The sequence below is a fragment of the Phoca vitulina genome, unplaced genomic scaffold (genome assembly GCF_004348235.1).
Source record: "Phoca vitulina isolate PV1807 unplaced genomic scaffold, GSC_HSeal_1.0 scaffold10, whole genome shotgun sequence".
NCBI lineage: Eukaryota > Metazoa > Chordata > Mammalia > Carnivora > Phocidae > Phoca > Phoca vitulina.
Window position 1 is genome coordinate 7,689,328 of NW_022589713.1, and position 15,402 is coordinate 7,704,729.

Here is a 15,402-nt window from a genome sequence, read left to right on the forward strand (position 1 = left end):
TGACAGCATAAAGTACTATCACGTTCCACCAGGATGGTATCCTTCATCAATTAAATTATCCCATTGCTTTAATACAGAGAAGTAATTGCAATCCTTTTGTTTATAAATCTGCATCTTGGATTAAACATTCATGGTGTCTATACAGGGAAGAATACACAAAGTATTCCACCTCTAATGAAAGTTGAATGGTGATCTGATAGCAGGGGCTTACAGAGAGCACAGAGCAGAAACTGCGTGGTGTCACCTACTTGCTGGTCAGAAGTCGGGGCTGCCCTCCAGCTGGCCAGTGTCTCGCTTCCCCACTGCCAGACCTCTCTCTTCCAACCTAACAACTCCCTTCTTCAGTTCCCCACCTTCCCCAAAGGACTATGCAAGTCCCAGACCAGGAACAATGCTCCCGGGAGCTGGATTTGGAGGAAATAACCAGGAAAATTTCATTTCTTGACAAATGGCGGCAAATCTTTAGTTGTCACAGGTAAGATGTTCTTGTTCTCTCGTTTCTCTAGAACCAGAGGGATTTCAGGTATTTAAGTAATCAGCTTTTATGCTCGCTACATGAGAAGTCTCCATTATAGATTTACATTTAAGATGCTTCATTTGTGGAGAGAGTCTTTGCTAGCAAGGTTGGGTTTGAGGAGGTTTGAGGGTTGAATGGATTGAGTAATTTACTTGATGTTTTCTCTTTCATTTATAGGTTGGGAACCAATAATACAACTCTTCAGGTAATTACTTTTCTCAAAACCAATGTGTTTTCCTCTAGTTGCTTCTTTGAACAATCACATTAATGGCATAATCTGCATTTATTCTATGCACATAATGTCACTCAGGCACCCGGCATTTAACATGTGAACACATAAAACTAGAAAGCCCGTTGAAATCTTGTGCTTTCTTTTTCCATAAAAATCTCTTCCTACTTTTAAGTACTTTTCATCATTAAGAATACCATATGGTTATTATTTTAGAAAAAAGTAATATTAGAATCTAGAGTTCTTACACTTGTGAAATAACACTAGATTCTGACATCCAAGTGCTTCACTGTTCTTGAAGAAAAGTAATTTTGAAAGTAGCTATCATCTTTATTCAGCTTCTGAAAAACTGTTTCCTTCATCATTTTCAAATAAGGCAAAGGTGACTGAATTCAGGTGTTACTAGGTATTTTAAAATCTGTTATACGATATAAGATGAAAGATGTTTTTTATCTCCTGTAACCTGAAAAGGTTACAAGGTAATGAACTTGGTATTTCAGATATTAATTCAATCTCTGAACAAACACAGCACAAAATGTGAGGGTGATTTTCCTGGCACTAATATATGATATGATCAAACAACTGAATTATTAATATTTTAACTGTAACTTTAAAGCATCTTCCTCCAAGTAACCTGTGATCAAAAGCCTTATTTGTGCTAAAACTTTCGTAACCACAGTCTAAATTAGAATCAGGGATTTAATGCTTCCATTTTAGTCTTAGAAGTATTAAGTGGAAATAGCTACCATTTGGGAGAATAGAATATTCAAAAGATAAAACTATCTTTGAAAGGAAAAAAATAAATAAATGTCAAGTTACACTTTATACAAGGTGAGGGAAACCCATCGCTACAAATGTAAAGATTTTCCATTTGGTTTACAGAATGCATCATATCACAACAGTAGTCTGCAATTTGGATGCTGTGTTTCTGAGATAAGAAAGCGTCTTAGCCTCTAGGAATCCAGAGAACTAAGAAGGCAGTTTCCTTCATGTTTCAGCCTCCAATAGGGCAGATTTGTTTCACGACATTAGTATAGAAGTTAGGTAAATTGGAAGAAGACTTGATGCTAACATATTTAAATGCCGTAAGAATCAGTCAAGAAAAGTAAAAAATAGATTTTTTTTTCTTAAAGGTAGGGGATGGATTTTTTAAAGAAAAAAATTATTATAACTCACTTATTAGGGAGCAGGAATCTGAGAGAATTAAAAGGAGGTAACCTGACTTCATTTACTGGCCAGTTAACTACACAGGGAGGAATACCTCACATAGACTGGAAAGATTCATTAATTGTTGATAAAATGTTGTCTTCTCAAAACAAGAGACGGTGACATTTACATTCTTCTCTAAACATAACATCAAGTCAAGGTCTTGATAGCATTAATTATGTTTCCATAGTTACATTTAACCTCTCCCAGTCACATAAAACTTATGAGAAACCCCTTTGACACAAACACTGGGATTTTTCTGCCTCTTTTATTGCTATTTATCACAATTTTCAGATGTCTGTAAAAGGGAGACAATATTTTCTGAACACTGCTATTTCAGAGAGAAAGACAGAGAAGGGGGAAACCAGGTCATCACCAGCTCTGTTTGCTTTGTTTTTTGGTGGTGGTATTTTACACAGAATCATGGAGGCAACCATACATCTGCTGATGAAACTGAAGATAGAACAGGAATACCTCAGCCCAAAGGACAAGGACATTTGCCACCAAGTAGCCTTTGTTCTATCCCCAAACCCTCTATCATCTCTTCAAAATCCGGCGGCTTTCCTATCTCCCTGGCAATGGCCACGGTAAGTATAGCTTGTCAATTAAACATGAAAGGAAACGTAATCTTCCCCAAACAACAAGGCTGGGGAATCTTATCTGCTGTCATGTGAGAGTATTATTGAAGATAAGACTACAGACGGTTGTGATTGGTAAAAGGAGAATATAATTAAAATGACTTATTTATGGTATTTTTCAAGGACATCGGTGATGTTACAATCTTTTCCTCCCAAACTCGGAGAGTCTCTAGTCACTTCCTTGGTCTGCCGATTAACTTTGAGGGAGTGAGGGAGTTGAATTCCAACAAATCACTTTATAAGGTAAGATAGGACAGGTGACGAGTGCTGCCAACCACCGCACAGAAAGCCATGTCGCTGTGTGAGGCAGGGCCCTGTCCTCGCGGGCAGGTGGGGGGCAGGCAGGGCACCTGTGCCGGGCCTGGTGCTGGGACAAGGAGCTGATCTCAGGAAATGCTTTTCTGGGGCTGCCAACTAACAGGCAGATTTGAAAAGAACCTGACATTGAGGCTTCAAGTGGATCTGGAAGCTCCTGGTTCTGTGGACCATTTGCTCAATTCCAAACCGGATGCGTAGGGGCAAAGGGCTATGGCAGAGACCTAGCAAGGAGGTGAACTAGCAGACAAGCCAGGGCTGGAGCCAATGCCTTGGCAACGGACCAAAGGCCAAAGGCCCAGCTGTCAAGGTCAAAGAGGCATGATTGGGAACTGGGGAAGCTAAGCCCTGGGTCAAGCCAGGGGGAAAGGACCAGCTAGAGTGAGAGATCCCTTCGACTGGATTGCCTCCAAGATAGTTCTCTCAGTCATAGTGAGACTCGGGACAATTTCTTCTCAGGACCTTCACACTGACACTTTAACTTGCACACTGTATCCTGGAGCCTCAGGCAGAGACTTTTCCTGGGGGCCCCAAGAACAAGAATTGGAAGCAGCACTTCCTGAGGGCATGCTGCCCTACACCTGGGCAAGCTTGCAGAAAGCACCCAAGACCAGATTGGTCACCTGGGCGAAAACCAACAGCACTTGCCCTGTAGTAGGCCTTCCGTGTACGTTATAGTTCCACAGTCCGTGCACTGCACACAGGGTTCCTGCTGAGAGGGGTGAGTGGGGCTTGGAACCCCTGCTGGGGAAACCATCCAGTCTCCACCTGCTTTTTGAGTTGGCCCTGACTGCAGTATTTCCAGCCCTGAATATCACCTTTCCTTACGGTCCTCATGTATAGGGACAAAGCCCCCACGTTCTTTTTTATCAGACATGTCCTCACTGGCTTCATAGAGCACCTCTCTTTCCTGTCATATTTGCAGTATAAATGGACTGGGAGGTCCACCATTCTTTCTCATTATCACAAATCTTTCTGCCTCAATCCACCTTCCCTCTTTTGCTCGAAGGCCGGATGTCACAGGAAGATCGGTCAGCCGGGGTCTCATGAGATGATGTGCTTGCTCATGGGCCTTACAGCCCCTGGATGGTGCCTTAACTCGTGTCTTAGGTGTCTAGTGAGTGGCTTGCCTTTCAGGGAATGAAGACAGGCGATGAAGGTGGGCTCCTGCTCGAGTTTCCAGCCTCAGTGATTATTCTGCCTATGCTGTGCCATAGAACCATAAGTTAGAGTAACTATCTGTATTTTACTGGACAAGATAATGTTTTTAACAAACCATCTTTAATAAGAATGTCTTCCTGGCTCTGTAATGAATTTCTATGGAGATCGTCATTTTGGAATTTACACGTATCTGGAAATTAGACTACCTTTCCTGTGAAAAAAGAGAAAGACCATGGATCTATATCAGTATTTGCCCATATATGCTTACAGAACTTCCAGAAGCAATTGTGGAATGTAACAGTGGAGGGAAAGAGTGGGGTAGGAGACACGGGTGGGAGGGAGTCTTCTCTGAGTGTACCTTTTTGTACTCTCTGGATTTGGAACCATGTGAATGTGCAATCTATTTTTAAAAACACACATAGAAATTTTAAAAACAGGAAAAAAAAAGCATCACAGATGCATTCACAGATGTTTCCAAAGTCTTCTAGTCTCTCTTTATATTGTGGAAGCAAGAGAGCCTGGGTCTGAATTCCCCCACTTACCTACAAACACAAACGTGGTGTGATTGCAGACCTCTCCCATGACTTTTCCAAGGTAATTCTCTCCCTTTGGAAAATCCTGGGGGACAAAAGAATCAGACCACTCTAGCCTGAACCGGAGTTGATGGAGTGTTAAGGAAGTCCCAGAAGTGCAGATAATTGATTTTTTTCTTGAAAAAAAAAAAAAAAAGAATTTGGACTTATTCCCATTATGTGGGCCAGATGATAGTGTGTCCTTTAAATAGCAATAGCATTAATTAAACACACCCTGGGATTTTGAGATGCTGAGCCTTGGGATTCTGAATATGTGTATTCCAGGGAGGTGGTTTGGAAGCTTGACCAATTCTAATCGACGTTTCAGCAGTGCAGCCGCCTGGCAAATTATCAGAGCTATTGAATCCTAATACTCACTTGAGAGTGCCTTTTGTTGTCATTCTGCCGTTCTCTTTTCCCTCCTCTGTTTGGGGTAGGGATGCCTGGGATTTCCCGACTTTGGCACACACTCTTTGCTGGGAATCTGCTGAGAAAGGAGAGGGGGGTGAAACTTCTCTCTCCCCAGCATTCCTGTTTCTCGCCTTTTGTTGGCTCATTTCTTTTTTTTTTTAATTTTTTTTATTATGTTTACATTACATCATTAGTTTTTGATGTAGTGTTCCATGATTCATTGTTTGTGTGTAACACCCAGTGCTCCATGCAGTACTTGCCCTCCACCGGGCTAACCCATGCCCCCACTCCCCTCCCCTCTAAAACCCTCAGTTTGTTTCTTGGAGTCCGTAGTCTCTCATCGTTCGTCTCCCCCTCTGATGTCCCCCCCTTCATTTTTCCCTTCCTTCTCCTAATGTCCTCCATGCTATTCCTTATGTTCCACAAATAAGTGAAACCATATGATAATTGACTTTCTCTGTTTGACTTATTTCTCTTAGCATAATCTCCTCCAGTCCCATCCATGTTGATGCAAAAGTTGGGTATTCATCCTTTCTGATGGCTGAGTAATATTCCATGGTATGTATGGACCACATCTTCTTTATCCATTCATCTGTTGAAGGGCATCTCGGCTCTTTCCACACTTTGACTCATTTCCAATACGACAGCCTTCTTCCTTCCCCCAGCTGAATCAGTGAATGAGGTGTAATGACTGATGGCCAAGGCTGCCGGCCCAGGTAAGATTGTAGAGAATGTGAGCATCCTTCTCCGTGCTCTTCTGCTAGCACCTCTCCGCCCCTCCCCCCAAAACTGCCTGCTTCCCTCCAGGGCAATTTCCCATCCTCCTCCACAACCAGGCCCTTCTCCAGAACCCAGCCTGGAACACATTCCTATAGCCTCTTTTATCAGCAGCCAATAAACCAACCCCTGGTGTGTTTGCAATACCACCTAGCAGGATCATATTAAAAATGTAACACTGGGAGATCAAAATATTCTGGCAGAGACTCAGATGAATGAAGCTTCCACGGAGGATAACAGGCAAGGGGGTGGCTTTTTAGAAGTGGGAAGCACAGCCTGGTGCCCCAGCATAAGGTCTGGTCAATAGATGGACCTCAGTGGATGTTTGCTTGATTAATTCACTGTTCTGGACAATCCCCCCGAGAGGCATCTCAGTATGGGGCAGCAAGTATCATCCGTGTGCCCCTCACGGGCACTCTCTACCCTTCGCCACCATGCTTTCTGCCAAAACTGACCTGGGAGGGACTCTATCAACAGGGCTCCCTCCTCTTCTGGCTTCCTGTTGAGTTTGACCAATGGGAGTCCCAGAGGGAGCCTGGAGGGAGGAAAGGGAAAGAAGCCAGGTTCTGTGTAGCCAGCTGAATCCTTCTTCTCTTCTGGCAGTTCTCTCCCAGGACTTTCTCCTTCCTGGTTCAGGTCACTCTCCTCCCCCACCCCCACCCCCTTCAGGTCTAGGGCAGACAGTGTTGCTAGCTGTGGGACCCTGCATTAGCTGCTGTGGTTTCCCCACATGCAGCCCACATCTTTGTAGATCGTCCCAGTCTTAAACTCTCCTCGAGTTAATCATCCCAACTTCCGTGCACCATCTGTTTCCTGCTGAGACTCTTACTGGTACAAGTTGGAAGGTTTGCACTGGGGTCCTGGAGCTACCATTTACAAAATACTTGACCTTGGGCATACACGTAACTGCTCTGCACCCCAAATCTTTTAATTGTAAAAGGAAAGGGCCAAATAGATTTTTTTTCTAAATTCAGCAATGCTTATTGCGAACCCATTATGTACCAGTCTCTGCACCAGATGCTGAGGAATCCATGGTGAAGGTGATCAAGTCAAGAGTCTACCACTCTATTGGACAGGCTAGGAGAACAATGTTTCTTAGGACTCGCTAATTCTAAAAATCTCTAATTCTGTGATGAGCTGGTAATATCTAAGGCAAGACAAGATTTAGAGAAAAAGCTTCAAAAAGGGTTATTCTACCTCATGTTGGGGGTGGGGGCAGGCACGGAGATGCTCCCATCTGGACAGGCAAGATTGTCACAGGGAAAATCTAAGTCCAGGGACCAGACACAAGGCAGTCAGGGCAAGGAAATTACATGTGTCTGGAAGAATGATCCAGGACCTCTGTGTTCTTCTGCATGAGTGTGTGAACGTGTGCATGTGTGTGAGTGTGTATGTGAGTGTGAGTGCATGAGCGTGTGTATGTGTGTGTGAGAACATGTGAGATAATGATCATCATCATTATCATCATCATAGCAATCAGGAAAGAGAGGTATTCATTACAAATCCTCGAAAACTAACAAAGTGAAAAGAGAAAAACTATAAACCGTGCTTGATTGTATTAAATAATAATGATCCTTAGAGTCATTTATTAGGACCATTTACCATATTTGTGTCTAGTTACCAGGCAGCACAATGACTTATGCCCATCATTGAATATACCAGGCTAATCTTGTGATAAGTTATATTTGATATGAAGGGAACTGTTATATAGGCAAGATGAGTCACCTTGCCTGTGCTGCAGGCCAGTGGGTCTGGTCTGAGCGGCCCGCAGCTCCTCCGTTCGAGGCCTGCCTGAGGTGTATCTGGACAGGGATGCTCCCTAAGTTGGAAGTGGTACCCGGCAACAGAAACAAGGGTTTGGTTTGGCTTGCAGAGTTTTAGTGATTGAATTTGAATTCGAAGCCTTCTTAGTGTCAACAGTCTTACTCTCTCACATTTGTACCCGGCTTCCCCTCCCCTCCCCTGCCAAGCTCTACTCTTTTCCCATCTGTGGGGGGACTTCCTTCCCTAAAGCGTTCCAGCAGACAGGCTGTGTGTTCACAAAGGTAATAACACCCTGCATTTACTCAGCACCCACGGTGGTTCCTAAAGCCCTTGTCCATACTTCTTCCCTTTCAACAATAGCCCCGATGTGGACCGAGCAAGGGTTATCCGCATTTCAGGATAAGCAAATAAAATCTTAGCAAGGATGGGTAGTCTGTCCAAGTGCGTGTGGTCAGTGCAGCGCAGAAGTGGACTTCTCAAGCCTAGAGCGGGGAGGACTCAGTCTTTCTCATGCTGCCCTGGCGTCAGGGAAACACTTGGATTCATTGTCAGTCCTCTCCTGAGGATGTCCTGGGTTGGTGGCTCATTGGCCATGGGACACACCGAGTCTGTGTCTTCCAAGAGCAGTCTCTATGCCCTGCAATCCTCTCTCCTTGACTTGCTGTTGCCCTGAGACACCAGACAAATTATTTTTCTTCAAGTGCACTCCTGGGCCCTTGCTCAGGCTGAAATGTACCTGCCTCTATTTCTTTGTAGAGGCAATCTTTTGACGGGGGGAGCAGAGATGGCCAGGAAATAAACTCCAGCCCCAGAACTGGACCCCGGTCCAACAAGGGGAAAACCAATCCACATGTAGGCTTCTCCTGCATCTGTCCTTCTTAGAAACCATTAGGTCTGGACCTAATGGCTGCCTGTTCTTTTTGTCCACACTCTTCAGCTGGCTTTGAATGCGTGAATGTGATATTCAAGGCTTCCAGGATCAGCCCTAAGGTACTTTCCAGTCTCAACTTCCATAGACTTCCTGCCCCATGGTTCTGGAACACACACACACATACATGCATACACATGGACACACCACACCGTCTCCTAGTTCCGCTGAACCACTCCCTGTCCCTGGATGCTCTGAGTACTCTGCGCATGTGTGCACATGCGTGTGTGTGTGTGTGTGTGTGTGTGTGTGTATGTTTGCAGATCTTCTCCGTCTAGCCTCCCCTCCATTATAGGCAACAGGCCACTGTGTGGTCTGTCCCACAGTGTGGGATATGTGCCTCTGCTGGAGCATGAGGGCTTTTAGGGATATGTCATTAAGTAACGTATTAAATAGACTGGGTCACCTCGTGGGAAAGTTAGCTCCTTCTTCACTCCGCAGACCCGGAGAAAGACTCTGTAAGGGGTACACATGTCGACACCTCTTTAACACTTCCTACTTCCTTTTTTAATTAAAAAGATCGTGAGCTCAGGCAACGCTTTCGTAGGCAACAGTTTCTAGCGTAAGTCAATAACATTGTTTTATTTCCATTATTTTTTTCTATATATGACAAATGATTTTGATTCCCACTTAAAGATGTGATATGAAGAGTCCTTATTAAATAGATATTTCCTGAGTTATAAGAGAGCAGCTCAAGCTAATGAGAGATATTAATTCAATAATGATTGGCATGCAAAAAGGACAGCAATCATAGGATGACATCTACTTGAAGCTGGGGAGGCAGAGCAGTGATGTTGGAATGGACGCAAAGCCCAGCTGTTTCTATCAGCTGGGTGACTTAGTCAAATACTTCTCGGTCAAAGAATTAAATTAACGTAATGAACATAAAGCACTTAGGCCAGTGCCTGGTGCATAGAAAATGCTCAATAAATGCTAGATGCCATTTGCCAGCCCAGTTCAAATGCCACATCTTCCATGAAGCCTTCTTGAGTATTCCAGTCAGAAGTTCTCCTTCCTCTGTTCTCTCAAGCTACTTCATACTTACAGAACTTCACACATTCTATCGTGTACATAGTTGTGGGGTATTAGACTTTTTACATATCTATATCCCACCTAGGACCAAGCACATGCTAAACAATGAATATGTCCTTGATTATGAATGCATTCCCTTTTTTTTTCATGTGTTTTGTTTATAAAGGCTTATTTTTTTCTGGGAAGCTCTAGATGACCCTCTCCAATCTCAACATGCTATAGAGTTTCCAGGAAAACCTTAAAGATTCTGGGGCAAGAGAACAGAGAATGCTTGTTTAGTATCATTTAAATCAATGTTGTACTCAAGCTAGAAACATAGAGTCTTGTCTGATTCTTGTTCCTGGAGCAAGAGAGAAAGACTCAAAGATGGGAGAGGCAGGGGCTGCAGAGTCATGGATATAGATGGGGACAAGAGGCAGGAAGGCAGAGCGGCAGCCCATGGTGGACTGCAAGGCATAAAGGAGAGATGGCTGGCAATGGAAGGTGAGACAGACACAAGGGACAAACATCAGATGGGGACAACGGGGTACAAAGTTGACACACTGAGCCTTCAGGATAAAATAGTCTAGGGGCCCCTGGGTGGCTCAGTTGGTTAAGCATCCAACTTCGGCTCAGGTCATGATCTCAGGGTCCTGGGATCTAGCCCCATGTCGGGCTCCCTGCCCAGCATGGAGCCTGCTTTTCCCTCTCCCTCTGCTCCTCCCCCCACTGTTTTCTCTCTCTCTCTCTCAAATAAATAAATAAAATCTTTAAAAAAATAGTCTAAGTGAACCTGGTTTAACTCTTTTGCACAAGACTCTACAGTTATGATAGAGGAATAAGGTAAAATGTAAACCAGAATGTAGGAAGGGGACAGGCCTACCTCCACAAGTTTACCACCTTACTTAAGGCCATTTGATGAGCAATGTGTCTAAGAAGAATTATTTTTGTTTGAATCCTTTATTTCCCCTCTTAGAAGTTACGGCAGAGCCTCTTTGGAAATGCCCTCCATGTCTTCAGCTATGACTGGAAAAAGGCCTATTTCAGGTTCCATGATCCTTTTTCTGACCTGGCTTTTGCTTTGGAAGTAGAAAAGGTAATAGTAGGCAAAAATTTTTAAATATTCTAATCCCATATTCCCTATCCATATTTCCTTCCATTCTCATCCATAAGAATATATGTTTTCATTACAATCATTTGTGGAAGCATATTTCATATAATTTAAAATTTAACCTTAAATGATAAGAGGCTGTTTAAAATTATAACTCACTGTCAGGATTGTAGCAAAGCCTCAAACCCCGCCCCCATGCACACTGCCCTCCCCAATTCTAGTTTTCCTGGCTCTCCTCTCCAAGTTCTAAGTATCCCTGAGGATGTGAAGGCAGGAGAAGATCCAGGAGGTTCTTCCTGGCTTATATAAAATCTCAGTAATTCATGTCATCAATTACCAGTAACAAAGAATTTCAAGGACTAGCCAACAATTTCCTGACATCTTCCAAATCCAAACGTTGGATAGGAAGCAGGAGCATGGCGGAGGTGGGGTGGAGGAGGATGCATGTCCCCAGGTGCCAGTCTACAGGGCTCCACAAAGAAGGTGGTTGTTGCAGATTCTAGCCCAGCCATGGCATCTGACCACAGCTCACGTACATAGTATGGTGCCCCTTCACTCAGCTGAGGGATGTTATATACCAGGAGGGAAAGGGCTTCGGAGAATAGATGGCATCCATTTCCAAGAGTTCTCCTTTGTCCTGTTGGCCCCCTGGGGTTCCAGTACAGTTGTAAAGCTCTGCTCCCAGCCTTCATATGCCTCACTATTCATCTTCCCCGTTTCAGGGAGGTGCCCGAAGCATTCAGATGGCTGTACAAGGATCCATCATCAAATACTTGTTGTTTACAAGGAAGGGAAAAGACTGTAACTTTCACAGGTAAGGGGCCTAGAACTACTTGAGAGAATTACCCATTTCATGAGAACCTTTACGTGCCAAATAGTCACTGGGGAAAATCCCCTGGTGGCCTCGGGAAGGGGACTTGCCTCACGAGACCAAAATGGCTCTGGTTCTCCTGGAGGGACTGGACTTTGCGGCTGGGGAGGACTCTCCTGGAGCCACTATCAATGGTTGCTGGAATAATGTTGAGTTTTCATGTCCTGTCAGGTGAAGTGACGCACCTGGTCTCAGGTGGGTTTACTTGACAGTATTTGATGGGAAAACCCAGACTGACAATTAAGGAGGAACAAAAGGGCTGTTTAAAAAAAAAAGAAAAAAAAAAAACCCTGATAAATGAAGAATTAATTCTCCTATTTAACCAGGCTGACAAAATACAGTGTTTGGTAGTTGCCTATTTAAGAAAATCAGTTCAAATGACTTTACTTAGAAGTCAACAAACTCCATCATGTGCAAAGCTCTATGCTTGGTATGAGAAGAAATATAAACAAGTAAAAGGTATATATCTGCCCTCAGCAGGATAAGTTATCCCTCAAAACAGGAACTAAATGTATAATATATTCTAAGATCATGAATTGCCAGTTTCCTGAGAAGCAGAGCCAGAGGTGGGAATTCTTTATACAAGTGATTTATGAAGCAAATGCCCTGTTGGAGAGGAAAAAAAATTCTTTTACCCTTCTAGCTTCTTTGGCTGGTCTAATAATTAACCTGACATAAGACAGATTAACAGGAGAAAAACAAACACAAGTTTAATAACATGTATATATCCTGTATACCTGGGAGAGACCAAGAGAAATTGAGTAACTCCCCAGAATAGCCAAAGGCATCACCTTAAATACCATCTTTAGCTAAAGACCAAAGAAGATGTTGGGGGTGGGGAGTCCGTTATGGGAGGTTACCAGGAAAAGCACAGTAAACAAGGGTAAGGTGGTTATGCAGATGTACATCAGTGCATTCTCTACTGATAGGAGTTTCTAGAGATTGAGAGCCATTCCCCTCCTCCGGGGAGGGAGATACCCTTACAAATGGAGTTTTCCCTTAAAATGTCTTTTACAAAAGGCTAACTTCTGAGTTTTCAGATCTTCTCTTGAGTCTGTAGTTTGGTTGTTTTTAAATAACCAGCTTAAAATAATCAGTATACCAAAGAGACATATGTTGGGTGGCAAGACTTGCTCCCCTTTGGCCCTCAGGAGGAACCTGTAGGAGCGAGGGAAGCAGGACAGGGAAAGAGAAGCAGAAGAATGTGGTCTCCAGCGATATCCAGCCTCAGTCTGATCCCATGGGAGCTCGGCAACCTCAGCTGCCCCATCTTCAAAGAAGGAAGTGGGGCCTTTGTGCTTCCCCCCCCACCCCAGTCAGCCACCGGCTTTGAGCCATCCATGGAAAAGCAGGCATCACTCCTTATCACTCCCAGGCAAGGTGGCTCCAGCTCTTCAGAGAAAGGTGAAAAGTAGGAGCCACTGGTAGCAGCCGCCCAAAGCAGCCAGGGGAGGTGTCCACCAACTAAGTAAAAGGGACCTCAGGGAATCTAGATGAAACACACGCACGTTTGCTACACACACAAAGCATTTAGCACAGTGCCTGGCGTGCGGCAAATATTAAATATGTGGTAACAAGGAACCGCTCTCATAGACCTGCTCCACGAAGACTTCCTGAATCTTCTCAGTCACAAGTCCTGTCTCCCTCTTCTGTACTGTCATAGCACTTTGTTTTATTCTCATCCACCTCCTCAGACTAGGGTTTTGGAGTATGGAACTCCTTGTTACTCATTTCTGTATCGCCACAGGGCTAGAAGGATGATAGAAATCATGGCTGAGTTCATTCGTGAACCCCTATCATGTGTTTCTCCAACAGCTGTCAGTGTTAAATATTTAGAAAACCAGCCTAGTAAAGGTCTACCACATAAAGACTGGCTCCCATCTCCTGGGAAATCCTGACAGCCTGGGATTACTCCCTAGACTATAATGGCGAAGAGCAGGGAGTCAGGGGGCCTGGCTGCCTGATTTCAGGTCACTGCTCTACCACTTTCAAGGTGAATGACCGGGGGCCAATTACTCAACCTCTCTTTCTTTCTTCCTCCCTAAAATGCGAGGAACAGTAGTATCTACTTCACAAGGTTGAAGTGAGGATGAAATGAGGTGACATGTATGAAGCACTTAGAACAATGCTAGGGGCAGTGAGTGCCAGGTGAACGGAAGCTACAAGTCAGTGAGGGCGACATGTGGTGGGCCTCCAGCCAGGCGTAGGACGGACGCGATCTGGCAGGACATACAAGACTAGCACATTAAAGGTGCACCAGGGCACAAGCAAAGGCATGGAGGTGAAATGTGGAAAGCATGTTCAGGGCACTGGTCCATGTGGGCCATCGGGTTTGCAAAATATCACTGGGAGATAACACTGCAAGGATTGTTTGGGGTCGCACTTGCAAAGGGCCTGTTATTGGGTTAAAAATTTGGATTAGTCTCTGCTGGAGTTCAGGAGACGGGACATTGGTGGGGACTCAAGAGGGGTGATGACTTACAGGGGGGTATTGGTGAGAAATAATCTGTGAGGATACCAGTTCCCATGACATTCTCATGGGCTAGGCTGAGGAAGGAACCAAACAGACCCGCCTGGTGTGCAGAAGGGGACTTCAAGGTGGAGGCACCTCGCGTTCAGCTCGGTGACTGTTCACACCACTGTCTTCCTACCCAACCTCCTGTGTTGTAGTTTATGTGCAATAAGCAAACGGGAGCAGGAGCAGGGCCTGGCTGCGGCACTGGCTGGCATCCTGTGGGCGGCAGGAGCAACTGAGAAGGCCACTGTCTGTCTCGTCGCTGAGGACACTTACATCACCTCAACTCCTGACTACTCGGGAGATGATTTCACTGAGCGGGTAAGTGCACCCCTACCCGTCCTGCCAGAGAAAGGGCCAATGAAGCCTAAGAGGGCACTAGACTCAACACGGAAATGAAGGTGAGGCCCCATCGACGCTCCTAGAGGTGTCCGATGTGGCCAAAGGCGTCTTCCAAAGAGGTAGGGACAAAGGGTTGTAAGTGATCCAGGCAGCCTAAGGGGAGAATCCTGCCGTGAATTTTGCCTTCCAGAATTCACCATGATCAAGAATATCCCATACCTGAAATCATTACAGACTGCATTTCCATATCCACTGTCTTAAACATTGCTGAGTTCTACCTGTTAGGAAAACAATATGTTTATGTTCTTATGGCTCAAGATATCATATTGGCTTAAAACTAAGGAATGGAAAAGTGAGGCCAGGCCATCCACTCTCACTATGTATGTTTTACATGGCCTTGTGTGAGATAGTATGTCAGGTTTTAGCAGTGTGATTTTGCAATGAAACAAAAAGCTCCCTTGAGGAAATAACAGTAAGTTGACATCTTATAGATGTAGCTTTCATCTTCCTTTTCATTTTTATCTTCTATTCCTGATTTATAGCTCCAGCTGTTTGAACTTTTAGAGAAAGAAGCCACTGAGAGATTCATCTATGATCATTTACAATGTGTAAGTGTTTAAGTGTTGAGATAATTCCTTTATGTTGAACTGATCTTACAGGAATCTTCTTTCTTTTACAAAGTGTATTTCTAATGATGCTTATTAAGAAAACCAGGTCATTTTGAAAGCTAAGAAAGGGCCGAATGAGAGAAAGAGAAGCCCGCCTCTCCCTCCCCACAACCTAAAAAGAGCCAGCTCACACACAGGCCACTCACAATTACCTCTTTGTCCCTGGCTAATCAAACCCAGAGAATAATACTATAGAGGGCATATGCCAAGATTTCTTTTGTGGGAAGAGAATATGTCAAAGCAGTCTTGCCTCATCTAATGGATAAAACACAAAAACGCTCCACAACAAAGGCCCTAGTCTAAATTGCCAAAATGACCGTTCACACTGACTCCAAGGAAATGACTTCTGGTCTGAAAAAGGTGGCC

At 44.3% G+C, this 15,402-nt stretch overlaps 1 protein-coding gene across 1 annotated transcript in view; it reads left to right on the forward strand.

Moving 5' to 3' along the window:
* Window positions 1-368: 368 nt before the first annotated feature.
* Window positions 369-15,402, forward strand: part of MINDY4B (MINDY family member 4B) — a 35,115-nt gene continuing 20,081 nt past the window's right edge. Inside the window, exons 1-7 of the mRNA XM_032409158.1 lie at window positions 369-475; window positions 695-722; window positions 2,372-2,539; window positions 10,506-10,625; window positions 11,363-11,454; window positions 14,182-14,347; window positions 14,911-14,976. Of these exons, the coding sequence (XP_032265049.1) occupies window positions 369-475; window positions 695-722; window positions 2,372-2,539; window positions 10,506-10,625; window positions 11,363-11,454; window positions 14,182-14,347; window positions 14,911-14,976 (747 nt within the window). The remainder of the gene's footprint in view (window positions 476-694; window positions 723-2,371; window positions 2,540-10,505; window positions 10,626-11,362; window positions 11,455-14,181; window positions 14,348-14,910; window positions 14,977-15,402) is intronic.